The sequence below is a fragment of the Spea bombifrons genome, chromosome 5 (assembly GCF_027358695.1).
Source record: "Spea bombifrons isolate aSpeBom1 chromosome 5, aSpeBom1.2.pri, whole genome shotgun sequence".
In the NCBI taxonomy this organism is placed as follows: domain Eukaryota; kingdom Metazoa; phylum Chordata; class Amphibia; order Anura; family Pelobatidae; genus Spea; species Spea bombifrons.
In genome coordinates this window covers 65,577,221-65,590,212 of record NC_071091.1, presented here as the reverse complement: position 1 = coordinate 65,590,212, position 12,992 = coordinate 65,577,221, and the positions used below count along the sequence as shown (strand labels likewise).

Genomic DNA, 12,992 nt, shown 5'->3' with positions numbered 1-12,992 from the left:
CACATCTGTAATATTTACATAATAGCTATATTTTAATATTAAAATGTTATACAAAATAAAACTATATAGGAAAAGGTGTTGGGTTAGAATGTAACCCTGAATTCCCTTCCAGTGTTTCTTACGATTTAACGAAACCACATCTCACTGTATTCCTGGTCGCACCACTGTCCATTTTAAGACAATCCAAGTTAGCTTAAACCTGATCAGTACAGACAATGTTGCCTGCGTTGGCAAAGTGAATAAGCATTTCTGCTTGAAATACAGGGTATACAACTGGTATGGTATAGTGAATAAAACACAATGTGGTAATTTCTTAACCCCTGCAGTTTCAGGGGTTTTTGGTACTTAAGTACTACAGCAATTTTGCCATTTGTCAGTTTAGCCATTATTCTCTTTTCCTGCGAATAGTGCACCCATGTAAACTATATACTGTTTTTTTCAAGGAGAGATAGAGCTTTCTACCAAAGTTACATGATTATCTGAACATTTAGAATGAGTAATTTAGTAAAAACTAGCGAAAAATAGAAAAAAATCCTCTGAATCCTTACAAAATTAGTGAAGTTGACAGAAAATACCCTTGAAATTATATATTTCTGTAAAGCAGCCACCCAGACTATCTCATCTGGAGCATTTGGATAATTCTCATGCAACCATTTGGCCATCAGTCACTGCCAAATTTGCCTATAGGAATACTTTTTTGCAACACTTGGCACATGATTTTTGGCATAGGGTAAAAAATCTTCAGTCTCATCTCCAGATTACAGAAATACCCCACATGCAAAGGGTTTTTTATTTGTTTTCTGGACATTACAGGGCAAGTGGATAAATGCTTGTTACAGATTCATGAAAATTTCACATTTTGCTTTAGCGGCCCTATGTTTCATGTGGGCCTGTTTAGCAACCCCACGTTCAAAACACCACATAAAAACGTATTGCTGTAAAACAGATGCCCAAGAGTATCTCATCAGGAGTATTTGGCCACTCTATTCGGCTTACAATCACTGCCAAAGCTGTAGGAATAATTTCATACACTTTTTGTTCAGCAACACACTTGTTGCTTAGAATATAATTTTTTTAATAATACCCCCCTTTTCCCTTGTGGCTCACCCTAACTCAGTGTAAAAAAATAAATAGATAAAATAAATCTAATAGTTTACCCTGATATAGTAAATCATGGAGCACTTATCGATGTAGAGTCCTGGCAAAGAGGTATATGAAGGGCAGTGGGACTCATCAATTGCAATATTCTTCTCAGGTATATGCTTCAGAGAATATATTCAAAAAATAATAATAATGGGGTGTAATTTAAATAATTTGTCAAATTGGGGGTGATCTCGAGGGGGCAGTGGGAAAATGGAGGAATCAAGTAAATCAAAATACCCTGTCCTAGACAAGATATTGGTAAAAACAGGGGTGGACAGAACTAGGTCTGTGCTCCAATTTGAGTGTATGGTGGGTTTTTTTACCGTGCCCATCATAAGGTTCAATACTCAAAATGTATGGATCTCATGGGAGTCAACGGAATGCCATCCCTGGCTTAAGGGCCTTTTGTCGGCTGCCTGACACTGGGCTGCATAAATGTTTGCTTGAGCAAGGAGCTCAAAAAATTTAGGGATGAAAACCGAACTGAAAAAAATATTGGCATCTGTTGCCAGGAGTCTATTTTTGAGGGGGACCCACTTTTCCTCCAGCACAGGTATATCGGAGGGAAACTGGCCATCAGCATTATCTGACACATCAGATATTGACTCATTATCTGATACAGTACTAGACACGTCAGATATTGGGTCAGGATCTAATGCAGCCACACCGGCTTTGTCATCAGACTCAGCCAAGAAGGAGTATGCGTTTCATTTTATATGAGAGCGCGCCACTGCATTTTGTACAGGACATACTGGTTAAGCCATAAGGGCATCTTTCGATGCCTTTTCTGGACGTACCGTTACGTCCATAAGGGGACTGAAGGGGTTAAAGGAGCCTATTTACAGAACAACATTTTTGTGGATTTAACTTGAAAGGAGTCCAGGGATCTGTACAAATTCACAATTTTCATTTTTATTGGGCCTTTAACATTCCATTACATATCTCCTGTAATTGGAGGTCAACTTTGGCACATTCTCTCAGCCCTATAAAGCGGGGTTGCCATATGAGCTATTTCTTTGAGGAATACCTCAATTTCACATGTAGCTGACCAGGACATGTAAAGTACGGTGTGTGGTAGGTGGGATGTATAGAACAATTACTGCCTTTCTTCTGTGAGGTTACACATGTCAGCACTAAACATGTACCGGTCAGCAACGTGTGAAATGTATATGCGTACATCAAAAAGAAAAAAAATGCCCCATATGGCATGTATAGCTAGTCCAGTGGTATGGGAAATAAATCAGAACTTGATGTGAATTAGCTGCTACTGAATCTGCTCCCAGATGACCAGTGTGTCTTTGAAACTGGCAATTACATAATACAAAACTAAAACTCTCATCACATAAACTCAGCTAGCACATTTAAGAATGAAATGATTAAGCAGAAACACTTCCTCAAAAGAACAATGTGTGTCAAATGCAAGAGCAGTCTGAGAGCGGGATAGTATATCCCAAATAGTGACATCTTCGAGATGCATACAACTAAGTCTGAAGCATGAATTCAATATTAAGTGTTTGTTAAAAAGACAAAGGCCTAGGAAGAGTCTGAAAAAAGCAGCCCAATCTTTGGTTAATCTATAATGTGTGCACAAGAAACAATGTATCAAAAAGGAACCCTAGTTTTTAATCTAATTATGAATCACAATCAAGAGATAAACCTACAGGAAAAAGTTCAAGTTCCAAGGGCACATACTAGGACATTTTGGACAATGCTATGCTTCCAACTTTGTGGGAACATTTTGGCGAAGACCCTTTTCTATTCCAGCAAAGCAATGTCCTGGTCCGCACAGAGCCCTGACCTCAACTCCATCGAACACCTTTGGGATGAACTGGAACAGAGATTGCGAGCCAGGCCTTCTCGTCCAACATCAGTACCTGACCTCACAAATGCTCTACTGAATGAATGGGAAGAAATTCCCACAGAAACACTCAAAAATCTTGTGGAAAGCCTTCCCAGTAGAGTGGAAGCTGTTATAGCTGCAAAGGGGGACCAATTACATAATAATGTCTATGTATTTGGAATGCAATGTCATCCAAGTCCCTGTTGGTGGGATGGTCAGGTGTTACAATACTTTTGTCCATATAGTGTACGAGAGGCCCTCATTAAAACAGTGAATGTTTGAAAGAAGAAGAAATATCTTCTTATATGTATATGAATACATCTTGTCTTTAAAGCCACTTGATAACATATTTGTTCACTGTAATTTTTGTATTTATAATGTGGCTCTCTGGCATTTACAGTGTTTATTTTTAGACATTTTAAACAATAGCTTAGTAGCTCACAAATGCCTTCTTTGTGTACTGGAGAATACAATACAGATAATCATTACTGTATCTATAGAGCCACAATACTGCAAACAATCTGTAAATATCCAGTCTTTCTCAGTCTTCTCTCAGGTTACATGTAGGAACTACATGTTTGTCCCTTAAGATATTTTGTCAGTTCTCTTTGATTCTGTGATTAATGAAGTTCAGTAATGGGAAGATAATAAAAGTACCAGGTGATGCAGATCATTCCTGAAGTGAGGCATGGCGAATAGGTCTGTGGTATTCATCTGCGTTGCTGATGTAATCTGATAAATCATATGCCCTCATAAAGTGTCCACCATTCTGCTCAGTAAATCCAATCAGCTGCCTTGCGAACAGGGGCTCAATCTATTAAATACAAGTATAAAACAAATAAGGTTTAAATGAGGCCAGTATAAGATATTGTTTATCTTCCTCATTTTAATATACATGAAGATACATGTGCTGCAAGACTTACATGAGCTGTTATAAGCTTCCTCCCTCTCTGTGGGTCTGGAAATTCTTCTCCGAAACACAAGGTGATCTGGAACCTTGGCATTGGGCGTCCATGGTGAGCAAATGCCTGCAGTTCTGATATGAAAAAAAAATTAGGCAGTGATCTTAATATCTGTTGTACTACAAAATATGTTTTTTTTATTTCTCATACCATTATCGTTTAAAATTAGGGTCCTCTAGCTCGCTTCCCAATTGTTCCTCTCTAGTGCCTCCAGTCCTACCTGCTGCCAGCACACAACAAGGACAATTGCTTTGGGCTCCTAAAGCAAGCCAATTCCTCAGCAGCTATATAATGATTTTGTGTGCTGAAAATTGGTAGGCCATATAAATTTGACCAATTCCACAAATTATCTGCATTATATTTTAACTGTTTTAGGCAAGACAATTGTATCCACTTCTATATAAAAAAAATAGTTTTATCTCACACAGAGAATTTAAAAGGATGCGAGAAACAATATTACTTTTTGTTATTGAAGTATGTTTGAATTCTAAAACTCACCATCTACTGCTGCCTTCCATCTTGAAAAAAAAAATTTCATTCAGTACTAAAAAGTACTGAAATCTAAGGCAAAGAAAACTACTAAAACGGTGGTGAATTGTCACCTGTAACCATTGATGTTACTTTCAGCAATGTAGTTGTAATAGAAAAACTTTTGTAGCTAAATGGCACTAGCACTAAAGACAAGATTTCTACTACTGTTGAAAGCCCAAAGCATTATAAATAATAATTTTTACATTTCTCAAAATGTTGTCTCATTCAGAATTTTGTCCAGGAACACTTATCATGTGACATCAAAGCAGGTACTTATAGGTTGTTGCCTATAAGTAATTTTTGTTGCCTAAAGGTATTTTTTGAGGATTAAACCTTCAGATGACAAAACAAAAATGGCAGATCGGCTAAGGTTTGTTTAACTAATGTACAGTGAAATTACTGTTGTGTCTGTTGAGTGGAACGGCACCTGAAAGCATTGGGTTCAACAAAGATTTTAACGAATATTATCAATTGTAGTTCCATTTCAGAGATCCAAGGAGGCACGCATCTACTTCTTAATGTACCTGTTAAAAACTGCTGAGTATCAAATAATTTGCAGGGCAAGTCCCGTTCCAGCTTGTTTGGCCTGTCACTGTACATGGATAGGGGTCCATCCCAGTATATTCTGCTCTGGCACAGTCTTTTAGCGTATATCCCATCCTGAGTCATCCACACAATAACACCTCTATCCATGTGGTTCAGCATCTTCTCAATGTTTTTCCTCAGGTTGCTATCCTCAGGGTCTGGGAAGAAGACTTGATCCAAGCAACTGATTTCATAACTTTGTCCATGAGTAATCCTACATCCTTCTGGGTTGCTAGTTGTCCTCTCATTTACAAGAGTGTCACGGTAATATAAACTGATATGCAGTCTGCAGTCTACAAAAGAAAATTTCAATCATTCTTAAGCTCTGCGTAAATTGTTGGCGCTAACAGTCGGGTGTGTAAGATTTTTTCAAGCTCAATATTATCATTCCAATTAACACATTTGCATAAAATAGATAATTTTTAGCAGGAACCTTAAGAAATAAGTTAGGGGGTTCTTTTGAAAGCGTGATATACCTTTTCGTAGATGGCACAAATATCTGTCACAGGGCTGACACTCCATGGTGGATAAGTCATATGAGTAACGATCTAGGAAAAATTTAAGAACATTTTGAGGAATAGTCAGGAGGGCGGTTTTGTTTTTTTGGTAAAATTGGTTTTAAGCAAAGTCTAGGTGATAATCTGAAGAAAAATCTGGTTGTGGGGCCCACTACAGTAGACCAACAAAAGAACAGATAACCTGATCCAAGTAGAGTACACAGGCTGATGGATGTGCTAAGTTGTAATAAATATAATTAAATAAGCATCTTCTGATGTAAAGCATGTTAATGTATCAAATAATGAACTACGAGAAGCTTACCTGTTAATGCAATGGACTCGCTAGACCTTATGCTTGGCTCTAATGGAATTCCAGGCGTCTGTGACTCTGATGGTGCACAGGCATAAAATGAACCAGTTACTTGGTAGCCTGGATAAAATCGATAAATTAAACACATGAAAATATGTAAGCCTGTCTACTAAAGTAAAAGTAGTATTGGATCTGATTACATTGCATAACGACAAATATGGTTCAGCTGGCTCATAAAGATAGACAAACCTGTAGAATACCACTTGCTCCTACCTGGCATAGCAAAAAAAGTTCCACAGTTCAGCAGAATGTAGAGCACATTCATAGATGGACCTCTGAGTCTATACTCACTAGTTACTATTGTTAGAGAAGCATACCATATGGGTAATTGTACATACTGGTGTCCCATTCCTAAGGAACTGACATGCTGTGGCATTTTAGGTATTATATGATTTGGCAGACCTAATCTAAAATTTTACTTTTCATATGACAGTGAGGCTACTGCATTGGAAAGCAATTATTCATTACACATGCTACAAGTTATACAGAACTAGGAGTGTTAGCTGAGGAGTGTTCTTCTGTTGTGGATGGCTTGGCTCCTGTGTAGCATCTGGGCCTGGGTTTGAGTACTGCTAGGACTGCAACGCACCAGCTGCTTCAGCAACCATTGAAGTGTAGATTATTATGAAAAGTATAATTTAAAGGGATTTTAAAATGTTGTACTACTGCATACCCAAAAGCAGCTGCAGAGAAAATCCCTAAAATGGGGTTCATAATTCAAATAGTTTGGAGCGACTTCGCGTGTGCTTAATGTGCGTATTACCTGTGGGAAGAGGTGGCTATCCTTGGGCAAGTATCCCTGGTGGTCTACCTTTAGACCACATACATTGTGACCGCCTGTAATGCCAGATTATGGCATCATGACCAAATATGATATCATTACAATGATCCCCTGGGACTGATGCAATGGTCCTAGCTGTACCTCCACTATTGTTGCTGAAAAAACATTGTGAGGCATGTGAATGTTATAAAGCGATAACATACTCTCTGCTGAGCTGCATCCCCTACAGCCATTATTAATTATTATACCACTAGGAAAGATCAAAGAATATACTTTATACTCATTATAGCCATTTAGTGTATTTTAGTGAATAACCAATATATGCCCAGTTAATCAGCATCTACCTCTGCTAGTGAGATGTGTCAATGAAGTAACAAGGTGGGACTTTAGCACACCTATCTATCACCCCACCTTCAAATAATGCCCACTCCAGCATTGTTTAATTGGAAATGGTATGTATTTAAGGTTAAGCGAATGAGATTTGGTTTCAGGATCTGGCACACAAGTAGAAAGTTTTACTTATTGGAAATTCCTTAGTTTGCCTACAAATCACTCATGCAATTTATATAAAAAATAGATACTACTAAACACACTAAGCATCCCAGGAAATTGCCTAAATCAGGGTTAATTGATATTAGTAAACCAGCAAAGAACAACTTATTTGTGATTTTTTCATATGTTCCAAGTTGCAGGGAAGCTAAGGTATGCATCCATAAGTTATGGATGCATACCTTAGCTTCCCTGCAACTTGGAACATATGGACCATAACATGAACATCTTGCTAGGTGGGTCTCTGTCTGTATGCCTGCTCTGAACACAGAGGTAGGAAAAAAACAAAATCTACTTACTGCTGTCACAGGAAGTGTTTTGCCAAAGGTGACTGCGTGCTGTAAAGGGGACAGTTGCACACTGGTAAGGAAGTTCAGGATGTGGTTGCTCTGATGTATAGTCTCTCCAATTACGTTCATGAGGCATCATATAATTAGACACCTGTCATAGGGGAAGAAGCACACATCATAAATCGACACTATGCCAGGTAAAATATTGAATTCAGACCATATAACCAAACTCTCAATGTTTTATTCTATTTATATACTTGATTTCAGCTTTAATGTGGAGGAGAAGTGCAGTCATATTATATTATACATATTAAGGGATAATAAGTGTAGAACTCCTCTTGGTGAACTTGATCCCTCCAGAGTATGAGTGTATTGCTTATTATCTCAAAGGCCAAACGCTAAACCAATACGGTACACTTCATAGGTCCCAGTCCAGGACCATAGGTGTGCATGTGCACCTCTGTCTACATTACCTGGACGGGACTGTGATTTTGCGGGTCCTTCTGTTCCAAACTAGACAGTGCCTGTAGTCCCAATAAGGAGGTGTTGACCGGGACACTATCCTACCATTTTTTGAAATGTACGAAGTGGCTGGAATATGTCTCTTGTCTAGCATGAACCAATAAATATATCAACATTCACTAGCCAATCCCATAAATATGTTTGTTATGGATGCCATATCAGCTGTTTGAAAGGAGGGTAGATCTTGGGTCCAGTCCAACATTATGCAGAATTAACCCACTGGCTCTAATTAACTTATGTGAATTTTACATAGTGCTGGGCAGCCCTTGCCAAAGGTCGATCTGTAGTATGTTGAATCCATACATGTTCAACCCCACTCTCATGCTTCCATGGTTAATAGTTACTATACATCTTAGGCTGAACTTGCCTGTGTTGGGGTCTGGAGAGAACTGTATGCTGGAGGCACAGGGAAAGGATGGTTCACAATGAGCTGTGTATCTTCTGTTCCATGCTGTCTTAATCCTATGCACATTAATAATGAAAACATTAATACATTAATAATGATAAATACATATAAAAATGACTGATAATAACTATAGATCCTAAATGTTGTAAAAGCTAAAGAAATAGCTCAAAGCTGTAGAACTTTGGGGTGTATTTACTAATCCGGAGATAAACCCCAGCATTCGTTCTCTGCAAACACAGCATTTTGTGTCTGTAAATGTGGAAAATGCTCATTGAATTCACCATTGCCTGCAAGTCTTGTCCACTTCACTCATCACTGATTTCAATAAAAACAGATCTCTCAAGTGGAATTGCATTGAAATTTGCGCAACTTGCAGAAAAGGATTATTAAAAAGAATTATTATTGTTGCAAGAAGGGGTAAATTAGTTATTCTGACATTTTACTGAGTGATTTTCAAGTGGTGTCACGGATGGGCCAGGAACAGGCATTATTGAAAACTTGTTAAAACCTGCTGATCCAATTTACTAGTTAAAGATGAATTGAGAAAGGATGAGAGAGCGCTCCTTCTTTTGCATTAGACATGCAAAATACTGGGACACATGTAGAAAGGGGCCCTGCTCCCTAGAGCTTACAATCTATTAGAATTTTGCATTGCCTTTGTGCTCCATAAAGAGACAGCCTACTGCCTCATACAGACCCACCAATGAAGAATGCATATTGATCTAAAAGTCCTCTCCTGGAAGCCAAATAAATGTGTCAGGGAAAGAGAAAAATCCATAGGAGGGGATTAAGATGCAAAAATTGAAGGGGGTAGTCAGCTATCATATGTATTAAAGTGCATATGATGGCTGGAGTTTCCTTTTAACCCATTAAAAAACACAACAACCTATTCCTTGTTTCTTAAATTTGGTGACCAGTAAGACAGGGAAGTTGTTGAGGGCTCCGAGCAGACATGCTTGCGGTCATTGTGTTCCTATAGTAAGTTACGAAAGAGGAACATTTCAGCGGAAGGAAGAGGATTTTAAATGTATGTGGCTTACCTTTCTTTGAACCCTCAGGGACAATCTTGTACACCTTATAAGGGTCTGAGATATCCAGCTGACTTCTTTCTACAAGCTCTTCAAAGTCATTACTCTTATTTAAAGCACACCGTAATCTTGTCTTCCAGGTTGGAGGATCTGGTTTGTCGACCCCCTCTCTGAATTTGCCTTTAAAAAGAGCCCAGGCCTGCATAACAATTGGAATAATAATAATGTATTATTTAATAAACTTATTTCACACCAACATTGCTCACTACAGAGGCTCCATTAGCTATCAGCGTCTAGTACCTAAGATCAGCAAAGTCTAAAATAAAAAACGCATTTGCCCCTTTCCCTGCCACCCAGTTATTTGCCATGCAGGAGATGTGCTGGACAGCTTACATAGAAGGGAATCAGTTACCCAGTAATACATACCACATTCACTATGTGAAATATATATATATATATGCGGTATATATATATATATATAAATGCATATGTGAGTAGTTAACCTTTTTATATCTTTTATATCTGGTCAATCAATGATACAACCTAATTTCAGTCTCTATAAAACGTCCCACCGCCAGAACACTTAAATGGGGATAATGAGCTGGAACTTAGCTTATTAATGTGGATTTAGTAAAGCTGATGTAGAGCTGAATGAAAGGAAAATATTATTCTCTGTGGTTTAATCTGTGACAAAATTTATTTGATTTTTTTTTTGTAGAAGATATGCTTTTATAGGAGACTGATGTGTTTGAAAATAAATAAAAAGAGAGAACGCTGCATATCTGATAAGCATGCCACATATTCCAATGTAAAGCCTCATGCATTACAGTACTTAGAAAAGCAGACGGCCCTCTGCTGGTAAATGACTCGGATAAGATGCTAAATGAGCAGAAATGTGTGGGAGGTGGAAAGCCTAGCAAAAAGGTTATCTTACAATAAAGCCATGTTAGATGTTTGGGGGGAATTTCAACATCATCTGGTTTTTAAAGCGTGATATAAGGCGGTATTATCACACAACACAAGGGGAAAGGTCGGGCTGGAACATTTTAACAAGGTGAACAAACAACTTCAGAGAGGAATTCTTCTCGAATAGGTGGTAGCTGACAGGTATCTCTCCAGATCACGTAGAGCTATAATTCCTATTATCTACCAACCAGGGGCTTACTGTAATTTAGGAGTGAGAAAATTAACTGTAAAATCAATTTTCTACGTTTTTTTTTTCTTATTTCGCACTTGTCTTTATTGTGCAGGGGATAAGTGAGAGGGTAATGGACAGTTGTTGCCACTTGTTGAGATTTCCTGATCTGTTACTTACAGGTATTAAAAGGTTATTGAGAAATCTCTCATTTATCTCAGGAGGAATTGCCTCCTATATTTAGGAACCCAGGAAATAGTATGGGCCTCCATGTGTAACTAATTTCCCTGGGTTGTTTTCTGTACCTCTGCAAATTCTAGGTTTGGCAAGAGCATAAGGGTGCATAAGTAAAGACTCTTCTGTCAGTGGATCAAATGATGTGTTTTTTTTTTACAACTTCCAAAGTGACAGATTTAGCTGTAGGGACACTGACGTCGACAGGCGGTCCTGCTGATGTCGGTGGGAGGTCCCGATGACGTTAGTGGGAGGTCCACGCTGACAGCCCCATTTAAAGGGGTGCGGGGCGTGTCAAGACCCTGCTCCCATGACCTGGAGGATTCGGGTCTTGACCCGGAGAACCGGGAAAGTGGTGCTTCACCCGGAGATCTCCGGGTCAAACCCAGAGAGTTCCCAGGTATGCTGATTAAGGGTAAAAATACCTAGTGAACAGTTATTCCTATGAGAGAGAATGTGTCATCCTACAGTCATGAAGGGGATACCTTGAAGAGGGCTGCATCTTCATCTCTGTTGTAATCCTGTTTTCCAGCATGCTTCCAGGGTATGCGGAAAATGGTTCTCTCCTCATTTTCCCACACTAGGCCAGGATATTTTCCACTGTCGATCTGGTCAATTAACCACTGCCTCAATTTTCCGTTTCCACAATTCAGTGATGTCATTCCACACTCAGTGTCTTGGTTCATACCGTGCAAAATGCACACTAGTTATCTGGACTTGAATGAATAAGAAGAACAGGGGACCGTTATAAACATTATAATTCTACATAAAACAAGAGGCAAAAGAAATGTTAAGTTCTAAAAAAAAAAAAAAGTTTCCAAATAGTTCAATCAGATAAATTGTAGTGGGCACAGTTATTAATTCTACTTTGCACAACACTCTCAACAGCTTAATAGCATATAAGTCTAAATGACAAATGTGTCTGCATTATAAGAGCCAAAGTGAAGATAGAGATATGAAATAATGTAAAAAAGTTTATCTTGCCATTAATGATGGCACACAATATAACCTGCTGGCGTCAGGCTGGTGGGACTCCCTAGAAAAAACTATGAAAGCCTCTGCTAAATGCACAACACTGATCATAGAGTTCTTTTCCTTGATATATATCATCAATATATCACAAAAATACCACTTAATTTGGCAATAATTGTTTATGACCATTGAATGATTTTATTCAAATAAAACATATCTTGAACAGATGGCAATACTATGTATAGTAAATATACAGCCACATGCAGATGGTAAGCAACGTTAAAGTTCCCTCTAGAGGAAATCAACTTCATCTGTACAGAAATGCTTCACAGTCCACTGGTGTTACAAAGGGATCAATGGTGCATTTAAACCTTCTGTGAGCAAAATGTCAATTTAGCTCTACAGGTCTTTGTATGAAAGATGCTTCCTGCAGATATCCAAGCTGTAAATCTACTTATTAACCTATAAGCAAATCATATGATACATTTTGCACTTGCCGACGTTGATTTTAAAAATCTCAATACAGAATATTAATAAGTTGCTTAGAAGAAAACGAAAGGGAGGATAGTGGTACTTTCATTTGTCTTTCACTCCAGCTTCTTGCAGCAATAGGATATGCAATCATTCTGTGATTGTTATAGACAAGAATTGAGTTATATTTGATTTTTTTTCCCAGCCTAAATAAATGGAAATTGGATGGGATTTAACAAACAGGTTCTTCTGAAAACCAATCAAAAAAGAATTTAATTAAACAAAAAACCGATCCAAAGAATGTGATTATGGCTTTAAGGTCTGTCGGTGTAAGTTTTTTTTTCCAGATCTTTTATTAGAACATCTGAAAAAAGTTAGTACATTTTAAAATGATACCCAAGTAAACTACCATTATATAAGACAAAGATCTCAGGGCATGGAAAGTAGACATGATGATGAATGAAGGTTGCCAAACAACACATAGTTGGACTTTCTGAGTCTTTATAATCCTCTGATAAGGCTCTAGAATAGATGATGACAAGCTTAGTTATATAATATACATTAAACGACATAAAAGAAACAATAGAAACTTATTTTGATGGGCAGTGGCAGGCAACATCTGCTACTCCTAGCTGCTGTGGAAAGATCTGAATGAGCAAAAAATGGAACTAAATAT

At 38.1% G+C, this 12,992-nt stretch overlaps 1 protein-coding gene across 1 annotated transcript; it reads right to left on the bottom strand.

The window, feature by feature from the left end:
• Positions 1–3,467: 3,467 nt before the first annotated feature.
• IRF4 (interferon regulatory factor 4) lies at positions 3,468–11,559 on the bottom strand. The gene is made up of 8 exons (XM_053467626.1): positions 11,359–11,559; positions 9,517–9,703; positions 8,438–8,532; positions 7,558–7,699; positions 5,881–5,988; positions 5,001–5,354; positions 3,907–4,019; positions 3,468–3,797 (listed from the first exon to the last, which is right to left on the bottom strand). Exons 1-8 carry the CDS (start codon positions 11,557–11,559, stop codon positions 3,654–3,656), a joined length of 1,344 nt encoding a protein of 447 aa, XP_053323601.1. The 3' UTR covers positions 3,468–3,653.
• Between the last annotated feature and the right edge of the window lie 1,433 nt (positions 11,560–12,992).

Excerpts from the sequence above, each read along its gene's own strand:
- IRF4 (XM_053467626.1), bottom strand. The coding sequence starts at position 11,559 with ATGAACCAAGACACTGAGTGTGGAATGACATCACTGAATTGTGGAAAC. Across the intron at positions 7,700-8,437 it reads CTCTCCAGACCCCAACACAG|GTGTCTAATTATATGATGCC; the intron begins GCAAGTTCAGCC and ends CCCCTATGACAG. Across the intron at positions 5,989-7,557 it reads AAACACTTCCTGTGACAGCA|GCTACCAAGTAACTGGTTCA; the intron begins GTAAGTAGATTT and ends GATTTTATCCAG.